This window comes from Vitis vinifera, chromosome 1, assembly GCF_030704535.1.
Source record: "Vitis vinifera cultivar Pinot Noir 40024 chromosome 1, ASM3070453v1".
Classification (NCBI taxonomy): domain Eukaryota; kingdom Viridiplantae; phylum Streptophyta; class Magnoliopsida; order Vitales; family Vitaceae; genus Vitis; species Vitis vinifera.
In genome coordinates, this window is record NC_081805.1 from 22147842 (window position 1) to 22172189 (window position 24348).

The 24348-nt window shown below is 35.7% G+C and overlaps 1 protein-coding gene across 2 annotated transcripts; it reads right to left on the reverse strand.

Moving 5' to 3' along the window:
• Nucleotides 1-5352: 5352 nt before the first annotated feature.
• On the reverse strand, nt 5353-17465 carry LOC100249627 (transcription initiation factor TFIID subunit 15). Of its 2 annotated transcripts, XM_010656194.3 has the most exons (9): nt 17277-17465; nt 16941-17004; nt 14935-15101; nt 14426-14799; nt 14111-14305; nt 12962-13045; nt 7233-7314; nt 7029-7155; nt 5353-5968 (listed from the first exon to the last, which is right to left on the reverse strand). In XM_010656194.3, exons 3-9 carry the CDS (start codon nt 15052-15054, stop codon nt 5706-5708), a joined length of 1245 nt encoding a protein of 414 aa, XP_010654496.1. In that variant the 5' UTR covers nt 15055-15101; nt 16941-17004; nt 17277-17465; the 3' UTR covers nt 5353-5705. The 2 variants fall into 2 exon arrangements, with proteins under 2 accessions (XP_010654496.1, XP_002273586.1); XM_002273550.5 differs by lacking the exon at nt 16941-17004.
• Between the last annotated feature and the right edge of the window lie 6883 nt (nt 17466-24348).

The window sequence follows — 24348 nt, forward strand, 5'->3', positions numbered from 1 at the left end:
TCAATGTCTAGGATTTCTTTTGCGAAGTTCGACGTGGTCAAGTTCGATGGATCTGGGAATTTCAGCCTATGGTAGAAGAGGGTTAAAGATTTGTTAGTGTAGCAAGGTATGGTGAAGGCATTATACGAAAAGTAGCCAGAAGGAATAGACGACATGGATTGGAAGGATTTGGAAGCGAAGGCCGTGGCAACTATCAGGCTTTGTTTAGCTGATGGCGTGATGTACCATGTCATGGATGAGGAGTCACCGGCGACAATCTAGTTGAAATTGGAAAGTCGGTATATGTCCAAGTCGTTGACGAACAAGTTGTATCTTAAGCAGAAACTATATGGTCTTAAGATGGCAGAGAGTTTAGATCTAAGCCAACATATCAACGTGTTCAATTAGATCATTAGTGATTTGAAGCGAATTGATGTGAAGTTCGAAGATGAAGACAAAGCGTTGATGTTAGTGAATTCCCTTCCTGCTTGTTCTACGTATGAAAATTTGGTTACAACTCTGATGTGGGGGAAAGAAACTCAAGGTGAAGGGCTTGTGGCAAAGAGTAATCAGGAACGTGGGAGAAACAAGCTCCAGAGTGAATCAAGTAATAATAAATCTCGATCTAAATCTAAGAAGAGAAAGGACATACAATGTTACAAGTGTGGAAAAAAAGGGCACATGAAACAGGATTGTCCAAAGAAAAAAAAGAGGGCTCAATATCATAAAATAAAGAGGGTACATCAAAGTCTACGAATATAGTGGTAGAAGAAGACTCAAAGAGTGGTGATAGTGATATGTTGTCAGTATCATCCAGTTCAGATCATCTTACAGATTCTTAGATCCTGGACTCAGCATGCTCTTATCATATGATACCCAATAAAGATTGGTTTAACACATACAGGTCAATAAATTCTGTTTCTGTTTTGATGGGTAATGTCGTTTCATGTAAAGTCGTTGGAATAGGGAATATCAAAATTAAAATGTTTGATGGTGTTGTTAGAACATTGGGTGATGTTAGACATGTACCTGATTTAAACAAGAATCTGATTTCTTTGGGGACTTTAGATTGTAACAGGTTTAGTTACAAGTCTACAAGTGGAGTAATGAAGGTGAGCAAAGGTGCTATGACAATGATGAAAGGGCATAAACTAGCAAGAAAAATATTTATAAACTGTTGGGTACCACAATTGTAGGTGGAGTTGCAACCGCAGAGTCTGATTCAAACAGTACAATTTTGTGGAATATGCAGTTAGGGCATATGGGTGAGTGTGGGATAATGGAGCTTCATAAGAGAAATCTGTTGAAGGGCATCAAAACATGTAAACTTGATTTCTGCAAGTAATGTGTTTTTGGAAAACAGAATAAAGTGCAGTTTAAGACAACCACACACAAGACAGAAGAGGTTCTTGACTATGTTCATACAGATGTTTGGGGACCAGTGAGGGTAGCATCTTTGGGAGGAAGTATGTATTTTTTGAGTTTTATTGACGATTACTCACAAAATTTTTGGGTGTACTTCATGCGGCATAAGTTAGAAACGTTTGCGAAGTTTAAGTTGTGGAAAGCTAAAGTAGAAGACCAGACAGGAAGAAAGATAAAATGTCTTAGGTCAGATAATGGTACTGAGTATACAGATTCAAAGTTCACGGAATTGTGTGAGTAGCATGGGATTAAGAGACACTTCATAGTACGCAAGACACCACAACAGAATGGTGTAGCAGAAAGGATGAACAGAACAATAGTTGAAAGAGCTCGATGTCTTAGATTGAATGCAGGCCTTGAAAAGAAATTTTGGGTAGAAGCAATCAACATGACATGTTATTTGATCAACAGGTCACCTAGAGCAGCATTAGATGGGAAAGTAGCAGAGGAGGTATAGACAAGCAATCCGATAGATTACTCTGGTTTGAGAGTATTTGGGTGCTCAACCTATGTGCACATTCCTAATGAGGAGAGATCAAAGCTTGATGCAAAGTCTAGATAGTGTATCTTTCTAGGGTATCAGAAAGAGGTAAAAGGCTTTAAGCTCTAGGATCCAAAGGCAAATAAGGTGGTGATCAGTAGAGATGTGGTTTTTTTATGAGAAACCCATGTTACAGTGTACTCAGAAATGAGAGAAACAGGAACCAGAAAGTTGCAGTAGTAATGAGTAGTTGATACAGGTGGAATTAGAGTCTCATGATATAGAGGATCATGCTCGGAATGCAGGGAAGTCTAGTTTAAAAGATCAGCAACATCACAGTACAACCATGATAGACCTAGACGCACTATTAAGCCACCTATCATGTATGGTTTTGAAGATTTGGTTTCTTATGCATTGATTACTAGTAGTAGGGATCCTACTACTTTTCAAGAGGCACTACACAGTCAAGAGAAAAGTAGATGGATGGGTGTTATGGTGGAAGAGATTCAATCTTTGCATAAGAACCAGACATGGAATTTAGTGGAGCTTCCAAAGGGGAAGAGAGCAATAGGATGCAAATGGGTGTACAAGAAGAAAGAAGCAGTTTTAGAAAAAGAGGGTGAAAAGTTCAAAACTCATTTAGTAGCAAAAGGTTACTCACAGAGGAAAGGGGTTGACTATGATGAGATCTTCTCCCTCGTGGTTAAACACACTTCCATCAGGACAGTGTTGGGTTTGGTAGCACATTTTGACATGCAGTTGGAGGAAATGGATGTAAAGACAGTTTTTCTTCATGGTGATTTGGAGGAGTTGGTCTATATGGTACAACCAGAAGGGTTTATTCAACCTGGACAAAAACACTTGGTCTGTAAATTGAGGAAATCACTTTTTGGGTTGAAGCAGTCTCCAAGGCAGTGGTACAAGTGTTTTGACTCCTACATGATCCTGATTCGCCATTGGCCCTGGCGCCCAAGGCATTATCAATTCTCGCTTCACTAAGTTGGGGTGCCTCTACTCCATTCTTTCGGAATGGTATGTGGGCCTTCCTCAAGCAATCGCAATCCCCTATGACTCAACCTTTGTTCTTGTGCAAAAACGTCCTCCCCTTCCTGTTTTTCGAGCTCACTAAGGCAAGCGGGAATTGGCTACAAGAGATGTGAGTATGATTGTTGTGTTTATGTAAAGAGCCTAGATGATGATGATTCATTTATTTTTCTATTACTCTATGTGGATGACATGTTAATTGCTACAAAGAGTATGGTTGAGGTCAATAAGTTGAAGTCCTTGTTGAGTAAGGAGTTTGACATGAAGGACTTAGGTGCAACCAAGAAGATTCTTGGAATGGAGATTCACAGGGATAGAGCTTCAGGGAGATTATGGTTATCTCAATATAGCTATGTCAAGAGAGTATTGGAGAGGTTCAACATGGATGATGTAAAACCAGTAAGTACACCTTTGAAAAATCATTTTAGGTTGTCTACTAATCAATGTCCAAAGACAAATGATGAAGTGAAAGACATGTCAAAGGTTCCATATGTAAGTGCAGTGGGATGCTTGATGTATGCTATGGTTTGTACAAGACTAGATTTGGTGCATGCAGTTAGTGTGGTGAGCAAGTTTCTATCAAATCCAGGAAGAATTCATTGAGATGCAATCAAGTGGATTTTTATATACTTAAGGGGTACTTCAGACTATGGAATCATGTTTAGAAAACAACAAAGTGATCCTTCAGTTAGAGGATATGTTGGTGCAGACTATGCAGGAGACTTGGATGACAGGAAGTCTACCATAGGTTATGTATTCACTCTTGGTGGGGGACCTATTTGTTGGAAGTCTATGATACAGTCTTTAGTTGCGCTATCTACTACTGAATCAAAATATATGGCAATAGCTGAGGCTGCAAAGGAATCATTATGGCTTATAGGTTTGGTTAAGGAGTTGGGTATTCATTAAGGTGGAGTTCAATTATATTGTGACAGTCAGAGTGCCATTTATTTGGCAAAGAACCAAGTGTATCATGCAAAGACCAAACACATAGATGTGAGGTTTCACAAGATCAGGGAATTGGTTTCTTCTGGTGAATTGTTACTTGAGAAGGTTCACACCTCTAAGAACGCAGCAGACATGTTGACAAAGCCTGTTACCACAGAAAAGTTCAAGCATTGCTTGAACTTGATTAATGTCTCCAGTTGCTAGATGGGAGATATCCCAACCTATTGTCCCAGGTGGAGTTATAAGCTATGTTTCTTATCTCCTAAGGGGGGAGTGAATATTCGCCAAGACGGAGATTGTTGTAGTATGTGGCTCATATTGGAGATTGTTATGGGTGAACGATAGATTGGGGGGTGTGGGAGGCAACACCCCCCACGGTATGGTTCAAGGGTATTTTTGGAATTTTATTCCTAAGAGCTAGTATAAATACCCTTTTATGTAACCCTAATTTGACATATAGTGAAAATCCTCTTTCCCTATTCCCATGGACGTAGGCAATTAGCCGAACCACGCTAAATCTACGTGTTCTTCTTTCTCGTTTTTCTTATTTTTTGCCATTAAATCATTGCACGGATCACAACAGTTGCTTAGGAGAAACCAAAGTACATGGCTTCTCTCTTGAAAGGACTCCATTGGTAATTTGTTAAGAACAAAAAAAAGGCAATAAATATAAAATAATACTTCAATTTAAGTAGAAAGAACCAAATTCCCAGAGTAGCAATTTTAATTCATACTAAGGTGGTGTTTGTTTTTTTGTTTTTTGTTTTTTTATTTAAATTTGAATAAACTTAATAGAATAAAGCATTAAGTTTTTTTCTTTTACTTTATTTATGTTAAGTATTAAGCATTAAGTATTAATAGGATGAGAATCATCTTAAAATTGTGTTTTAATTGTTTCAAAAGATTATTTTTAATATTCAACGAAAAAACCAAATATTTTGAGATATTAAGCATCCACATTAGATGTATAGTTTTCACAACTAATTTTACCGAATTTTTGCAAAGAAAGCACTTCCAACCAGCGAAAACTCTTCTAATCTTCCCAAAATCACTGATCTTTTTATTCCAAAAGCCTCCATCAGAATTGAAGTACGATAAATAAAGGCAAAACCCAGAATCAATTGTCTCAACCAACTCCCAACTTTCAAACCTTATTTAGATGAAAGACCTCCTATCTACCATTGTGCTATAGTGCTGTCAAATAGCTTCTACTAGCAGATGAAAACAAGTAGACTATGAAAGATCAATCGCTTGATCTTCCTTGATGGTCTCATTAAAGTCAATCAATCTCTACCCTTTGAATCCACTAAAAAGATTATTTCAGACAGGATATAACACAAATAGCCCATGCAAGCATACTCTGATTCAACAAAATTGACCTTATCAGCCCCACTTCCATCATTTGTCCAAATCAAATAATAGAGGAGTTCCTACTCCAAAAATATGTGGGAGTCCCTGCATCCCTACCAAAGATAGGAACTGAAAAGTGATCAATTCCATTCAAAATCAAATTTAATATGAAGACATGACAACCAAATTGATTCAAGGAACACCCCATTTCGAGTTCCAGAAACCCGGCTTCCCCCAAATAGTAGAGCACCTAACAAGAAAGCATACATGAGAACACCGGTCACAGTTTTCCAAACAAAAAGGGGAAAACAAAACATACTACTAAAATGTAAGTTCTACAATTCCAGACCAAGATTGATCACTAAAAGAAGCAAAGATGATTAAACATCAAACTCATCCTTTGCCAAAGCCCAAAAAACCACTTTAATCTCAAAATGTTAAGACCGCCCAATACTATGCTAGAACCTTAAATACATCCTCAATAACGGTATCTGCTCCGATCCCGGTCCCTGTCTCTATCCCGGTCCCGGTCCCGGTCCCTGTCCCTGTCCCGGTCCCGTCCATAGTCTCTGTCTCGATCGTGATCATAATCTCGGTCTCGGTCTCGATCTTTTCCCCTATCCCTCTCCCTGCTTCGGCTCCGACGCCTATCCCTATCATCTCGTTCTCTATTCTTCTCCCTGTCATCGCGCTCCCTTCCCCTGTCTTTGCTTCTTTCTCTACCATCTCTGTCGGCCATACCTTCCATTACAAAATTTTGTACAAGAAAATCAGCCTTGCACAACAGTCAAGAGTCAAAACAATACAACAATTTTTAAACCAGACCAGTGATCAAAGGAAAGCAACTTTTCATGGGATCAAATGCACCAAATGTCACAATTTGGGAAACACAATAAAAGTGATAATTCAGAATTATTAATGCCATTCTATATACTTTCAAGATGCAAAAATTAATTCTAAGATGGAAACAACCTAGGAGCACAATGGGGCTGGGACACTTTTGATTGACACAAAAATTGCAATCAAACACTAGCACAAAAAACCCAAACAATCAAACTCCAGATTTTTCTTAAGAATAACAGAAACAGTATTGTTTTCACAGAAACGATTCTGTGTCGTCATGTAAAAAAAAGACCCTTAGAAGTTTGTACAAGACAACAGCTTCTCAAATCATTTATTAAATCTATTACTAATACAATACAAAGTATTTAAACTTGAAACAAGTCTCCCATTATCTTTTTCCAAATTTGAGTTTCCTTCCTTCTTCATATTTAAGTCAGGTTGCTTCTATAACTCTTACATTTTAAAGGATATATATATATATATATATGGTCATATGTAAACCTTACAAACTTGGAGAGATTTCCAAATCTACAACCTACAACATGTGCTAGGTGATTTCATCTAGATCACAGAGTAGTAATGAAATCTAGGTAGATATTTTTTATCATTTTGTAAATTAATATGATGGTTACAATAACTCGTAATAAACTAGTTCCATGCTGGTACTTCACTTTCTTCGCATAATACCACATTCTTCTTTGCACTTATCCCCTTCTCATATTAATACAATTTTTGTTCCTTGAAAATAATTTAAACAAGGGTACTTCAAGTTTTTTTGTGTTTACCCTTTTTAAAATATTTTGGGCTTCGCTTGAGTGGTTTGTTTTCCTGTCACCTCATCTTTATGTACCATTGTTGGGTGGACAGAAATCCTTAACCCACTTTTAACTCTTTCATTCTTTTAACAAAAGAATTTGGTCTCCTAATAGTAAGAGAGAAAGTGGAACAGGAGAAATACCTAATTCCTCTACTTCCCATCCTGCACGCCCAGCACCTGGAAGCACCTGTCCAGCTTCGGCTTGCTGCGTTTTGGCACGGAACTTCTTTTTGAGATTTCCAAATTCATCATACAACTCACCGTCATCCTGAGTGGAACAGGAAACAAGTTTAAAACCAGAATAAATATGAAAGTCAACATATAGCTTGTACACATTTATCTTACTTCTTCAGCCTCCCGCCGGCGTCTTTTGGTCTCCTCTAGTTCTTCTTCATCAAGTTCTTTGTAACCTCCACCACGTCCTCCTCTGTTTAACAACCCAAAAAAATATTATTAATACTGACATTACACCTCAAGATATTATAAAACAAAAATTAGAATGAATGATGAAATAGAAGTACTTAAAGATGACTCAATGACTATTTTCACTAGATGAAAACTCATAACATTTCTATAAAAATTTGAAAAGGCAGAAACCCAAATGTAGGGTCAAACCTCTTGTGCTCAGAGAATGTGACAGTATGGTACACCAGGGTGGCCATATATCCACACCTCTGTCTGCTTATTCTCTTTCTGCTCTTGAATTGGTGTATGTGACAAACTCTGGAGTTCAGCAATATTCATCATTGATTAGCTCCACAAATTGCTCATATTTTGGAGCATATTTCCTCGTGCTTCTCATCCCCCAATCTATCGTTTTGAGCTATCTCTGGATACCCCGTGTATTTATGTTTTCCAAGTTTCTAGACATGTTTTTTTTTTTATAGATAAACACAGAAAAATTATATTAAAAGAAGGGAGCAAGAAGGCAACCCGAAGCATACAGGAAGTATACACGAGAAGCCCCACAAACAAAAAGCACAAGGAAGCATACACTCACCAACCCTCAATTAGAACTCAACCAATCTACAAAGTTAATTAAGGAGCGGGGCTCTCCATCTAAACAAGACTTAGACCAAGAGAAAAGATTACAAACGAAGGAAATTTTCAATCTTTGGATCGACAAAGCCTCATTATCAAAAACTATCCTATTTCTTTCTTTCCACATCGTCCAAAATAAACAAAGGGGGGCTGCCCGCCAAATCTTCCCACGCTTCTTGTCCACAAAGGAAGCGGACCAACCAAGGAGAGTGTCTCTAACCGTGAGCTGAAGGACCCAATTAACCCTAAACAACGAAAACACAAGATTCCACAACACCCTCGCCTTGGGGCAATGAATAAGGATGTGGTTTATTGTCTCCTCGTCATCACAACATAAGAAGCATCTGTTTGCTAGAAACCAGCCCCTCCTTTTGAGTTGATCTTGGGTTAGCACCTTCCCCCAAGAAGCTTCCCAAGCAAAAAAACCCACCTTAGTAGGCACGCAAGGGCTTCATATGATTCTCCACGGAAACGGGACTGCACCACCAGAATCAAGAGTATTGTAAAGGGATTTTACAGAGAAAATCCCATTCTTAGAAGCATTCCACACCACTCTATCCTCCATCCCAACATTGAGCCTCTTTCCTTGAAGGACCGAAAGGAGACTCGCCACCGCCTCCAACTCCTAGTCATTAAATGATCTAGAAAAACAAGGATACCATCCCCCCGCATCCCCCATAGAATCCCAACAATCCGCTACCCACGCATCTTGGGATACCGCAAAGGCAAACAGAGAAGGAAAAGCCTCACATAGGAGAATGTTTCCACACCAAATGTCCTTCCAAAATTTCACCCTTCTACCATCCCCTACAGTGAAGGAAACGTTTTTAAACATCAGAACACCTTCCTTTCTAATTTCCTTCCACAACCCCACCCCATAGCCTTCCCTAACCTCACAAGAGATCCACCCTCCTCCTTCTTCCCCATATTTCGTGTTGATAATAAGCTTCCAAAAAGACTCTCTTTCAGCCGCAAAGTGCCAGCTCCATTTACACAACAGGGCCCTATTAAGGATAGAAAATTTTCTAATCCCCAAGCCACCCTTCATTTTATGAGAGCGAACCACATCCCACTTTACAAGGTGGGGCCTCTTCTCCAACGCACCCCCACCCCAAAGGAAATCCCTTTGGATTTTCTCAAGCCTCAATCTTACAACTCTTGGAATACGCATCAAGGACATAAGATAAATCAGCATGCTATCCAAAGTGCTCCGAATGAGAGTGATTCTCCCCCCCTTAGAAATGAACTGCCTCTTCCACAAAGCGAGTCTCTTCCTCATCCTTTCTTCCACACCATCCCACACAACCACCGATTTGTGAGGAGCACCTAGAAGCAGCCCCAAGTAAGTGGAAAGAAGAGAACCCACTTTGCAACCCAATTCAGAAGCCAAGACCTCAGCATTCTCAACTCTTCCCACCAGCAGAATTTTGCTCTTTTCCAAATTGATGTTCAGGCCAGAAATGGCTTCAAACCACATTAAAAGCCAGCTTAGAACAGCCATTTGGTCTTGGGAATCCTTACAAAAGACCAACGTATCATCCGCGAATAACAGATGAGATACTTGAATCCCATTTCCACCCCTACCCCTTAACCTGCAGCCGGATAGGAAGCCCCCCCTAACCGCTTTGTTAATGAGGCAGCTTAAGGCCTCCATTCCTAAGACATACAAGTAGGGGGAAATGGGGTCCCCTTGCCTTAACCCTCGAGTGCTCTGGAAGAAACCCGCGGGCGAACCGTTAATCAGAACTGAGAAGGAAGCAGTGGAGATGCACCACCTGATCCAGCCAGCCCACTTCTCCCCAAAACCCATTTTTTGCATCACTGACATCAGAAAATCCCAATTAATATGGTCATAAGCCTTCTCTAGGTCCAGTTTGCATAACACACCAGCTTCATCCCCTTTCAGCAACGAGTCTATGGCCTCGTTAGCAATTAACGCTATGTCAAGGATTTGCCTTCCTTCAACAAAGGCATTTTGGGAAGAAGACACCACCTTACTCCAAGTTTCTAGACATGTTAGGCCAGTGTTTCCACTTAAATTGGGTAAAGTTGCAAAGTCCAGGTCAAGTGCACTTGTTGCATCAAGAATGAGCACATCAAAAAGCCAAAAATTGAGAATCAATGGAAAATCGCCCCCAAAATCTGCAACCCCAGCCATGCTTATTTGACCTATGGATGTGGTTGGCTCAGCCTTATGGGTATGGATTCCCATTTTACAGATGAAAGATGGCTATTTCTCCATGTCAGGGAGCTCCTTTGATCCCTTCATTTTGGGCTTTTAGATTTCCTAATTTTTCTTTTATCTTAAGCTTAAGCTTTATTTTAGATTAATCTTGCTTTGGTTAGCTTCATTTGTTGTTGAACTCCATTTTTGTAAGCATTTCTCTACATTTTCATGATGCATTTTGGTAGTTGTTTTCATTCATGGAGATACTAATGTTTCCTTTGCTTAGTTATTTTATTAGGGAGATGGCTACTTGATGAGTGACCTCCCATGATTGTCTGTACCAAATTAATTTGGGTTTAAAGTACAAAATCTATATTATGGTTTTGTGTTTGTTCTCTCTTAACTCTCAACCTGATTTTAGATTATGAAATGCTTGAAAAGTACTTCAGGTGGTTGGGTTTTTCATACCTTGACCTATGATTGTCATCTCTTGATTTTGTTATTCTAGGGTTTGAGTTAGATACTTAAGAGTGAAATTAAACTCCCTTCCTTGCAACCTTATTTTAGATTATGGAACATTTGTAAATGCTTTAAGCACTTGCATTTTTGCTCTCAACATACATTTGTCATAACTTGATTTCATAAGCTCAGGATTTGAGTTGGGGATATGGAGCTTATGCATGTTTATTATCAAAGGTAAAACCATCTTGTAAACAACATGTTTGTGAAAATGCTTAAGTAATTTTAAAATTACATATTCCAACTTGGATCACTCTATTTATAGTTCTCCTTGCCGTTACATTTGTTTTTTGGTGCGGAAGACCATAAGATGGAACTCCAAGAGGATGTCTCCATATCTAACTAGGTTGCCACCATATCCTGGAATAGATAAGGGAATAGGAGGCCAATTCTACAGAAGCCATGTGTATGTATGGCCCCTTCTATTTTCACATTATGCAATGATTCAATCCTGATATGTGTAGGAAACTTCCTCAGCAGCCACCACAGGTAACCAACAATGCTTATATTTATCAATAAAGGCAGTATTCACCTAAGGGGCAAGCATGAAAACTAGGTCCCCACCATATACTCTAACTCTGAAAAGTAAATAATCCAAAATGTCTTGATGACATGGTCACTGGCCTTTTCAGCATCCAATTGCAAAATACTCCAGCCTACACTCTTCCATTTTAGGCCTTGTTACCAATCAAAACAGCATCTAAGATTTGCCCCCTCCATAATTGCATTCTAGAGCCTCTAACACCACTAATTACATCACCCTCCCAAGTTTATGAGCCAAAATCTTATCAATAAACTCAAAAAAACCACCAAGGAGACGAATAGCACAGAATACTAATATCTCATCATTCCTCACTCTCACACATTATTCAGGTCGTCACTGCCTTTATCATTGCTCAAAGGCGTCAAATTTACTGTATCAATGGATCTGAAGCTATTCCCATCCAGATGAGGGCAATACACTCCCCAATCAAAAAACAAAACCTAGAAAAATAACAAATCCCCAACTAATTTCATCCTCAGCCTTGCACTCTGCTTCAAGTTAAAACTTATATAATAATTACTCTTGTGAATTTTGGTGACCCTACAAAAAGCTTTCTTTCTTATTCCCTACTTTAGGCCATATGGCTCTAGACCTTTTTCCCCAAATATATACTCTAATCCATTCAACATACCATAGTCACATTCCTAAAATTTCACAGATCCACCTAGTAAGGCCCTTCTTCTTTTTTTATATAGGTATTTATTAAGGCCCTTCTTGAACACCTCTAATTCCCTTGGTAACCCAAAGTTCCATAGAATCTATAGCTTGGCTAGCACATTCTTACCATATCCCCAAAAACCTCCTTTCCCACCCAAACATCTTCAAATGTAGAAAATATCTCCACTCACAATCCATCAGCATCCAAAAAACAAATAAAATAATTAAAAAATAAATACAAAAATTAGAAGTGTTAAAAACACACACACACACACACACACAACAAACAAACAAACAAACAAAAAAAAGAAAGAAAAACCAACCTAGTGTAGTAGTGAGAGCACTATCAGAAAACAACCAAAAGAAGTGCCCCACCGGATTCTGCTGAAATAAGAATCAGTCATTCACAGAAGTTCTATACAAATCCTTCTCCTCCACAACCAAGCAAAATTTTTTTATTAATTTATTGAGTGCGTCTAATTGTATTTATATTTCTAGAACTTCTATTACTATCGTTTTAGATCTTTTGTATTAATTAGTGTATTGTGTGTAACACCAAATATCAATCTAAATGCCACAACCAATCCATCTCGGGACTTCTCAAGTCAACAACTGATGCCATGACTTGGAACCATCTTAGTTTCTCCCTCTACATATCCAATTTATCCTCTAAATTCCCCAAAACCCTTCACCCAAAACAATATTATGCCCATCACTTAGGACCATCTGTTACAGACTAGCATTAAGAACTTACCAGTTCACTGAAGGCTCAGGATCCCCTAAATGTTTTCCTCTTCCACTTCTGTGCACCAACATAGCTCCCTGACTAATCCCACTCTTATTCTTAATAACAATCTGAAGCTTATTCTGCACCACCCACAATTTCTAAACCCAGAAGCTTAGCCTTTCCCTTTCCAAACCTCCCATTAAAGAAAATAAAAAATTAAAATAGATCGATTAACTTGTGCATGCTGAAGTTGCAAACAGGAAAACTTACGAGGATTATGAGAGAACACTCCAAACAATACAATACAAAATTTAGCATAGAAAGGAAGATTATTGTCAGCTAAAAATTGTGGTTCTGACATATGCACAGATAAAAAATAACCAACATCCATCCAATTAAAACATAACCATCATCCCTACCTCACACCACCTTCATTATGGCCAGGCTTATTGGTGTTGCATATATTGCACTTTGTCCGCTTTGCCCAGTTAATGTTGCCACACCTGAAACAACTCATAATCATAAGGAAGAAGCAATATGAAAAGCAATAATTTATGTGATGTTTATTTGACCATATTTTTTAAAACATCATGGATTAAATTGTCTCACAAAAAGATGACATGAGAATGGCTGTGATCAGTCCACACATATGTTTCAAGCTCATAATCGATGGTGAAAATTAGACATCACAATAAACTCTAATTATCTATCATAAGCACGGAATTCTAAAACATAACAACCTTATAGCCAGTCCAGGTAAACCAAAATACCATTGTTAAGCAAATGTATGGAATAAAATATGCAGACACTACATGTATATAATCATTAACATGAAATCATTTATCCACAAAAAATAAATAAATAAGAGTTGTTGCTCTTAAATGTTATGCAAGCTATGAAAACTACAAAAGACACTCAAGCAGATGAAACTATGAAAAACATATCTTCTATATTTATAGAATAAAAATTCATGTTGGATTCAAATAGATATGAATGGAAATGTGTACAGAGAACTTCCAATGTAATTGCTTTATTCAGCAAAAGGCCCTTGAGATGAGTACTTAGAACTGATTTCATACTGGCCCTTGAAACTTCGCATACTGGCTCGGTCAAGCTTAAGAATGAAAAAGCTATACCAAGCCCAGACCAAAAGGTTCTAGCTCAGCTCACCCATATTCCAGGCAGAATGGCAGGGCGGTGAACTGCCCTGGCCCTGTCATTCAGGAAAGGAAAATTCTTCAAGAATTTATGTAAATGCAACAGAGTATTCCTTTAGGTAAGAGAACATATTTAATAATAAATGGTCTTGTTTGCAGGTCTCATGTACAACAGAAACATACTAGGAAGCCAACTTTCAGCAAAAAGGATCTAACACAAAACCAACAACATACAACAAACAGAATTTGCATGACTTTGAACTAATTGATGGAGAACTAAGAAACAAAGAGATGATTGGACCAAGAAAAATTATAAAGTCATACGAAGCAGAAACCATCTGCTGAAGCTTTCTAAAAATCACGCATACATACAAAAAGAATATAAATTAAGCATAGAAGATGCGGTCTTACATTGGACAGGGCCAATCATTTGGACCAAAAAGACCTGTTGGAGCACCAACTGAACGGCCATGGCCTGCAGAGTCAGGACCACCACGGCCCCTCCCCCGACCACCTGCCCCTGCACCACTGCCAGACACACCAGAAGGTCGAGCACTTCCACAACGATTGCACACACCACGAAATGCAAAGTTCACGTTCGAACAACTGCTACCACATAGCATATAAGAAAGCCAAATGCATAACAATGGTTTTTGAAAATACACTACACAAGAAAAGAGTATAAAAGAAAAAGAAAGAGCTGCTCACCAATCTCACATCACAGACCTTGTATTCGGACACAACCAGTCTCCATCTTGTTGCCATGCCTTTCCTGCAGCATCACCCCGACCTCTACCTCTTCCAGCACTTCCATTCATATCAAGAGGATCTTCTTCTAAACCCCTTAAGTCACTGGCTGCACCAGGATCTCCAACATCATTCACTTGATTCCCTGAGTTATATGAGTGATCATCTTTGTTCTTCGACTCCGCTATAAATACTCCAATGATGCTTCCATGGAAATCTTTGTTGTTGAACCATTCAACAGCAGCTAATGCAGCATGTGGATCCTCATATGTTACAGTTGCATCACCCTTTGGTTCATTAGTGACTTTGTCCCGGTACAACCATATCTTAGGTCGACCTGTTCTTTTGTCTTTCTACAAAGGAACGTGAATGAGAAAGAAAATGGAAGAAAAGGATGAGCATTTGAACTTATCAAGTTTTACAAAACAAAAGGCTTGTAAAACAAGCACAATATGGAATTTCAAATAATAGCCAGTCAGATTAACTACCTTTATCAACCCAATGGTGCCAAAATATTCAGCCAACATAGTTTCATCAGTTCCATGAGGCAAGTTACAAACATAGACAGAGCCATTTGAAGGGGCTCCTGTTCCTGAATAGTTTGCCATTGTGCTCCAATGTCATGAAAGCACAGAGATGTAACCTGCACTCAACCCTACAAAAAGACGCATCCAATCATCCAATATGATTCAAGGAAAGCATGAAGTCAACATTTGAACTAGTGCTGTAAAATGGGACAAGCTACAGATGCTCAACTATAGATCAGTGCACTAAAGTCTCATTGAAGGTCATTCAATAACCAAGCTCTCAAGCTTAAATGAGCAGAATTCAATCCACTTGATACTCCAATCAATAAGGCTTCTGTGAAATGATACCCAAGCAATTCTTGAAATTCCCATCAAGTGGTCGATTTGTAATTTTATAGATTCATAAAGGACTACATAGTTCTGCAATTTTTATTTTTTTTAATCTTCCTAAAATCATGAATCATTAATGAACCCAACTCATTCATCAATTTGGATTCTAATGTTTAAGGTACCAATCCTATGAAACATATTCCCTATTTTTTATTTGCAACTCAATGATTAGTCCTTCGATATAGAAAGGACGTAGAAATAGAATAACAGCCCATTTCAAATAAAGAAATAATAAAAGATTGCTTCCAAATATCTCATTTAGTCAAGAGCCAACAGCCCTTCCAATGAATGCCCAAGAGGGAAACTTTTTTTGATGAATATAATTTGGATTTCAAGACAAAAGAACTCCCTTTAAATTATTTCATGAAAATATTAAATATTTCAAAAAACTCTTGCTGACTAGCAAAATAATTGAGATAAAGTCCTAAAGAATACCATGCTGTTATAATAAAAAATAAGAGGCAAATGAAGAAAGAAATTAGATTAGTTATGCTTATAAGAGATTTGGGCATTAAGGAACAGAAAACAAAGGACCAAAAAAGGATTGAGAAAAAAGAAGAAAAAGAAATAAATGATTGATGATTTATGATATATGATCTAGTTGCATCTAACCTACTTTCAAGCCAAGTTCACATAAAACATCTAATAATTCAAGCCAAATTTGCATGCTTACATCAGCTCAGCTACATTCCTAATATATGCAAATGTGTAACTTGATGAAAAATGCGGTAATCTTGCTCACAACCTAGAGAGGGTGGTATTTGTATAACATGGGAAAATAAAAAAGAAATACAGAAAGTGAATTGAATATGACCCAGGAAAGCTATTAAGATTCAATAAAATGCAATACACATTCACTTATCAGTGGGTCAAGGTTTCGGATATGTAAAGTTTTTAATAAACTGTCTGTGATATGGATACTTATTTCAATCTGAAAAACACTCAATTGATCCTATTATTGATATATCAGAACACATCAATAAGTTCTGCAAAGTAAAGCTCCATGCTTTCAGTGGTGCATGCAATATGCCAAAAATTTGTACGTGCCCAAAAATATGTCACACTATGGGATATTGTTAGAACTTAGAAGCCATTCTTCATCCTTAAAACTTGACAACAAATATAGCCTAAGGCATGTTGCCTAGCAAAAAATGATAATGATTTAGTATTCAATAATAGAGCTGCATGCCTTCAGTAGTGAATGCAATACCAGAAATTTTGTCTGTGCCCAGAAACATGGCACAATATCATTAGGACTTAGAAGTCATTCTTCTTCCTTAAAACCCGACTACAAACAGGCCCTAAGAAATGTTTCATAGCTAAAATGAGAATGAGTTTGTATTCAATAATAGAACATGTTTGGTAACACATTTTCCAAGATTTTTTTTTTTCCCCGAAAACATTTCATATTAGGATAACACAAAAATATTGTATTCTCCCAATTAAAAATAAAAAATAAATAAATAAAATAAAAATGGAAAAGTCCGCCCTGACATTTTACAAACTTAAAACAAATCCAAAAAAAGAAAAAGAAACCCCCATCTCACTTCCAATGGCAAACAAACCGTAACCCTAACCTGCTCAACCCACAATTTCACCCATTTTTCAATTCTGTCCCACAGTTGCCACAGTAACAATGAACTGCACCAAGGCCAAACATGCACTAATTAGGGTTTCACAACACAACAATCAGACACCAGTTTCCACCATTCTCAATCAAAATTACAAACCAGCCCCAGATAATGAACAACATCAAGAACCCTAAACCCCAGCAAACCAAAACCCCATAACAACGCGTTTTGCGTCGAATTATCAGATCTGCTGAAGGGTTTGTGGGAACAAAATCAAGCAGATATAATCATTAACAAAATCAGAATGACAAAAATTACAAGAATTACAAGGAAAACAAATACCAGTGGATTGAGATAATTCCTCAAATCTCAACTCCCAATTCGAATTCGAGGTAACCGTAACCGTAGCCGGAGGGTTTGAAGACGTTTCTAGAGAGAGCGGGCGTCTGTGTTAGGGTTTCTTTGGCTGATGGAAATGGGACATGGAAGCAAATTTTGGGTAAGTGTTTTGTCAAAAGACCAAAATGCCACAAGAAAGTCGTTCTGGCTATGTATAGAGTAGTGGGCATATATGTCTTTGGATGTATGGTTCTTTCACTGATTTTAATCATTGGATCTATATACGTGAGACTAACCACAATAATAAGGCGTGAGAGTTGAAATCTGTCTTGTAGATATTAAATTCGGGATAATTCAGTATTTTTGGTTGTACAAAATTTGAGAAAAATTACAAGAAAAAAAAAGAGAAAAAAAAATCTAAAATTTAATAAATTATTTCCATACGATTATATTAAATTCATTTTAATTACTTTTACTATTATTGATAAAAATTAAAAATTTGAAAATATATAAATTTTTAATTAATTTAATTATATTTAATTTTTTTCGGATTTTTCATAATAAAATTGTAATGTCTCACATTGGATAGGGGAGAAAGTTTCGCTATACTAGTATGAACTTCGTTTAACCTTATAGAAAAAGTTCAAAACAGATAATATCTATACGATTTGGTACAAGTCATTTAAAAATGGTATCATAGTCGATCTCAACCCCGATGTGAGGGTTATTTTGGCTTCATGAGGGGTATTTGTCTATTTAGTTTCATAATCTCTTGGGACACAATAAGAATGTTGTATTTGTATAGGAGAATTTTGTGATATCTCACCGAAGAAAGTTTCTAACATTATATTAATATTGACTCCTTTTAATCTTGTAGACGTGTTTTAAAATTATGAGGGGCTCCTTTTGGGTTCAAAGCGAACAATATCTACACGGTTGGATGTAGGTCGTTACAAAAATTAAATGTAAAAAACCATTTTTAAATTTTTTTTTTTTTTTCACTTTCCTAAATGAAACATAACTATAATAATTCTTATAATTATTTTGTATTTTAAAATTCCCTTAATAATTTGGACTTCTTTAATTGAGTAAACACCCTCATATTCAAAATCAATAATTTGTCTTTCAAAATTGTTAAATAAATCACTTCATTTTTTATGATATTTATTTTTACCAACAAAAAAATTCATATGATATACACTTAGATTAAATACAAAACATATAAATTTTTCTATTAATAAAATTAAACATCATCCAAACAAAATGTGGAGTGATAATGTTTAGCAAATTCTAAATTAGATGCCATGTATGTTTTGTAACATAAGAATAAAAGAATTATAAAAATAAAATAAAATAATTCTTAGTAACATGAGGAATTTGAAGAATTCTCCAACCATGGCATGATTGTCATTTGCAATTATTATATGGTGTTAATATATCAAAAAAATGTGCTCCAACATTATTTCAAAAATTATAATAATTGTAAACAATTGTAATAGGCCATAAGAATTATGCAAGTTAATTTCATAACATAATATTCCTATTGACTTCTACAATTGGATAACTTTTGAGTCAAAAAGTAAATTAGCTAGTTAAATTAAAAGATATTGTTAAAATATTAGAATTGTGAAGTGAAAGCTAAGCCATTGTGGTTAATCACCTAAAAGATTGGGTAAATAGGGTGATAGTCAATTTTAACAAATGTGTAGTTAAATGAATGCAAATGATTATAACTAGAAATAATGGGAAATAAAATAGACAATAAAGTGATCGGAGAAAAGGGAAAAGTGATACGAATACAAGGTTAATAATGATTTAGCCTAATTATATTGTATGTTTATAACCCTCAACCTTTAACCAAGTTAAGGATTTCACAAGCCTCCAAGGTTTTAACCAAGCTTTAATCCTTTATACTTAAATTTATATACTTTTTGTGAAAAAATTCCTCACTCTTGAACATACTTACAAGGTAATAATAGAACAATGTTAATTTGACAAAATATTAGCACAAGTATTAACTATAGATGATATAAATGAAAACTTAGATTATAGGTGGTACACTAAATGATTGCAAGTAAGTTTCAAAATGCGCTCAAACAAGGTCTTGAAAGCCTTTTAGATTGATAAATAATAAAATCACAAATATCTCTTAGCAATAAAAGCTTAAATGAGGTTTTATATATGAGATAGACGAATCAAACTAACAATTACACAATTTTCCTCGATCTATTGACATAGGAGTTTAACCAATGACCACTACCAAGAAATGAAAATTGAGGCACAAGGTCACCTCAATTGATCAACCAACAATGCCTTAGATTTTGATAAAAATACAAATTTACAATTTTTGGCTCAACTTAAGTGGATTTAATTAATTAATCTTTTACTAACATATTTGAAAAACCTTGTAAGATGGTTTTAAAGCTTTTAAGCTTAGTTTTTTCATTTAGAAATATTTTCATCCTAATATATAAATTATTTATTTCAATCTATTTATAAAAATAAAAAATAGAAATTATATCTAAACAAATACTTAATTAGTACATTATTTTCTTTTGAATAGTTTCAATTAAATAACAAAACATTATAATACTATAGGTAAGCAACAAACCTTGATTATGTAACTTAAGTATAGACATATCATACTTTGAAATATTCAGGTTTTCGGTTTTATTTTTCAAATATATAAATTAATATTAAATATTTTATATAAACTAATGTGAAAAAGCTAAAACTAAATAAACAAAGCGCAATACTACCTCATAAGTATGTTCCATAGAGTCTTTTATATGGTATCATCGAAACTTTTCTATATTTTTTTCCGAATAAAGTTACAACCAATTAGTAATCTAGACTTCAAAATAGGTTCACTTCAACAAAATACCTAAAATGAATAAATTATTAATAGTTGTAAGTAAAATGAAAATAAATGCATCATAACTTGCAAAATTTTTAAAGAAAAATGAAATGATTTTATGATAATTAAAACACAAAGTTATAAATTAGGATAACATGAACAAAAGCACTTGCAATAAGATCTTTAGAGTTTATCATGTCATGTCACTCTTGTGATATTTTAATTATAGGTCCTAGGTGCTACCACACAACCCACACTTTATAAATATACATGAAAACAAAGCAAGCATATACACAATATATCTATTTTTTATTTATTTTTCATTGTTACTGTATTATTAATTTAATTTCCATTTTTAGAATAAAACGCTCATTCTTAGATTCATAATAGTAATTTATTACTTGTTAGGTTCATAGCATTGTCTTGATGTCTAGGCAAACATTTGTATAAGTAGCTATTTAAAAAGGGAAAATTGTGTTAAAAGGATCATGAAAAGGTTAAAAAAAAAAGTTGCATTTTCAAAGTTGACTCAAAAGTTTTTCCAAAGTTATGGAAAAAAGAAAGACATAGTGACTTTCCTTATTCATTTCTAAAAAAAGTCCAAGATTAGCCTTAACCTTGGTTTTTTTTTTTTTTGTATTTTGTTTTTAGTTTCACCCTAATTAAAGTGATTTTCAAACTATGAGGAGCTTCTTCCTCTCCCATATTGTTAAAGTTTGAATGGTTAGATAGATTTGAATAATGAGGTGTTATAATATGTTTACTTGTTGAGATTAATTCCCTAAAAGCAAGACATTATGTAACAAAGTCAAACTTAATTATCCCTTTGTTATCTTTTTTATATATTGATATTGATTTGAGTATTCAACTCATATCCCTTATGTTATACATGATTTAAGTGCATTAAGAGCTTCATATAGAATACAAGTCATGGGTCCCTTGTAAGTAGATAAGTTGTCCACAATTAGTTCATAGATTTGGGCAATCCGGTAGAGATTATAGTGCACCATTTCCTAATTGGAAGGATGACTTGTTTTAGTTGTCACAATGGTTTTTTCATGATAAATGCACTAGTGTATGTGATGCACACTAGACAAGACCTACGGTGAATCATGACATAAGGTTATTAATTGTCATAATTCACCAAGCTATTAAATTGCATGGACTCTTAACCTTGGGAAGATATTATGTCTACGGTGAAACTAACAAAAGACTTTGACCTCTGGGTGAGACCCTAAAATGGTGATATATCCCTATAGATTGTGTCACTATTGATGGAGGCTGATGACAACAGATGTTCTCGATAGAGGTAGCATGATATCTTATGGAATTAAGGCAATGTGTCCCCTTAGGAGATCCAAAAGACATGTGATCATGAAATTTGTGATTATGAAGCTAAAGTATGTTAGTTGATTACATAATAAGTGAGATCTGCAACTCAAGGATTTGAGAGGTAATTTTGATAGGTGATTGATTCGCGTATGAAAATCCAGTCGGGTCATTTAATCAAAAACATTTATAAAACCTATGACTTCATACTAGTGTAGCAAAGCTACTATAGTATAGTGGCTCTAGGGTCGAACTCTGGGATGGGTTTTCATTCTACCAGTGATATACTCATGATTAGGAATTGAATTTAATGATTTCCTTTATCAAAAACTTAGAGTTTAAAAGAAAATAAATTTTTTTTTAAAGTGTTTGAAACTAAATTAACATAAACTAATTAAAAATGGAAGAAAGAAAGTCTCCCGGAGCTCAGGATTGCTAGGATCAAGTTTAGAATGCAAAGTGGAAAATTCCGGATTTTTCTCCTCGCATTGGGGATTTAACCTATAGTTATTTTCCGAACCGGTATAGGTTTAACAATGAAGATTTAATCCATAAAAATCAATAGAAATGGTAGTCAAGGTCCATTAATGGCTTTAGACACTATGGGTCTTCACCTTGAACCACTTTACAATGGCTCGTACATGATAACTAATGGACTGATATGGATCTAGCAATAAGCATCCACAAAGACCTGAAGCTTACCATGTATTGGCCATTCAAAGTGATTCTAAGGGATTTAAAGCAAAACTTTGGATTTAAAAGCCATTTATGAACTTCAACTACCTGTATTTAAGGCACGAGCGTTTTCCACCTTGCATCTGGACTTTTCACCTAGCTTCCATCACTCCAAGAAACCAAAAGTTTAGCCTCTCATCCTCTGAGAAAACATCCTTAGAGGTTGTTTGGCTTCCAAGAAAAAGAAAATAGTAAAGAGAAAAGGGAAAACGAGAGAGCTCTGTATATTTTTCTAAGTGTAAAACATAACACGCGTGATTTTTTTCCAAGAGGTGATTTCCACCCCTTATATAGTTTTTACAAAAGCAAAGCTTGTGATTGGCTTGTTACAAGGAGAAGAAAGGAAATTACATCAAAAAATACAAAAGAAAATATCTAAAGTGGAGTTGGAAAAAACAGAGGAAAATTCGCACCACGCATGGGGTGTGCGAATTTTCGCACACCTGAGGGGGGTGTGCGAGTTTCGCACACCATTCGCACACCTGGAGCAGTTGTCTTCCGAAGGTCATATCTTCCTCGTTTCAGCTCCAAATCATACACGGTTTGAAGCGTTGGATTCTTGACTTCCTGAGCTTTGAAATGGTATATAGCATGTAAAAAATGGACTTCGGAAAGTACTCCAAAAGTGCCAAAGAAGACTACAGTTGCTGTCCTCTATTTTCCTCCTTTCTTCTCTTTGCTTCTCTTTGGTTTTCTTTACTTTTCTCCTTTGGATGGCTTGTCTTAATGATCTAAAAAGATGTCAAAAACACTAAAACTAGCCACAAATACGATTAGGAGTCATTGCTAGGTCCTTAACATGCCAATTGGAATAAAGATGAAGAATTACTACACAAAAGTGCTTAAAACATAATGACTTAAAGGTGTAAAATAGCACTTTTTGGGTAGTAATCAGTGATAGCACTACCTTATTAAATTACAGACACCAATTCATGAGGTCTATGTATGCAATGGATAATAGGTCATGGAATCGAACTTTGTCTCATTGTTATTTACATAAGGTACTAGAGTGTAATTGATTCTTTGTAATGAAATGTTAAATCAACTTCAAAATTGGATTATGAGGAAGCCAATACTCCTATGAGTCTCATTTGTCTCTACTTTGAGCTCATATACCATAATGACACAATTTATAAGGGTTGGATAAGCTCTTAGTTCACTCTTATGCATAAGAGTGTTTTGGTAATTATTGCAAGATTGCATAGGGGATAATGAATAAGGTATTTGGATTAAGCTAATTAATTAATTAAATGATTTTATGTGGTTAATTAATGAATTAGGACTTATTTTAGTCTAGAATAAGTGGTCCAAGCCCATATGGGCTGAAGTCACTTAAGCCCAATAGGGAAACCCTATAAATACCCAAGGTTAAGGTTTCCTAATGGCTTTAGTTAGCAATCTTTCACCTCCAAAGAGAGAGCCAAATCTTCATTCCTTTCAAATTCCACTCTTTAGAGTGCCATAGACATGGTTCAAGTCATTAGGTGGAAGATCTTGGGTGAACGAGAACTCCAAACTATTTGAGCATGTTCTTTACTATAAAAAATTGATTTAGGAACATCCAAATCTAGGAATGAGTACTATCTCTCTAGATTTATAGTTAATAATGTTTTTTATTGTCATTTTATTTTGTTACTATAGATTTAGAAATGCTTAGGGATAGATGCATGCATTTTATGAGATTTAAGATGATGGAATAGAGAAATTTGGGGTTCCCAACAATACTTACATGAAAAATGGAGGATAACAAAGCTTGAAGATGGAATACTAAGATATAATGATGTTAAAATGGTTGAAATGATTGTCAATGTAGGGATTTCACTAAGAGAATTAATTAAATATTGAACTCGAATGATTAACATTTGAACACATTTTAAAATTTGGTACCTTTAAGAAATGAGAATGACTTCCATATGATGTTTTGATTTATCACATGTGTTGTGTGATTGTACCCCGAATATCCATTTAGAAAACAATAATAATCTTGACCGAAAAGTCTCTCCACCATTTGGTCAATGAAGGGTAAAAGAAAGTGATCATTTCTTGTGGCATTATTAAGCTTTCGATAATCAATACAAACTCTCCAACCAGTTACAATTATACCTCCCTTCTTAGAAACTACTTGAACTAGACTTACCCATGTACTATCCGAGA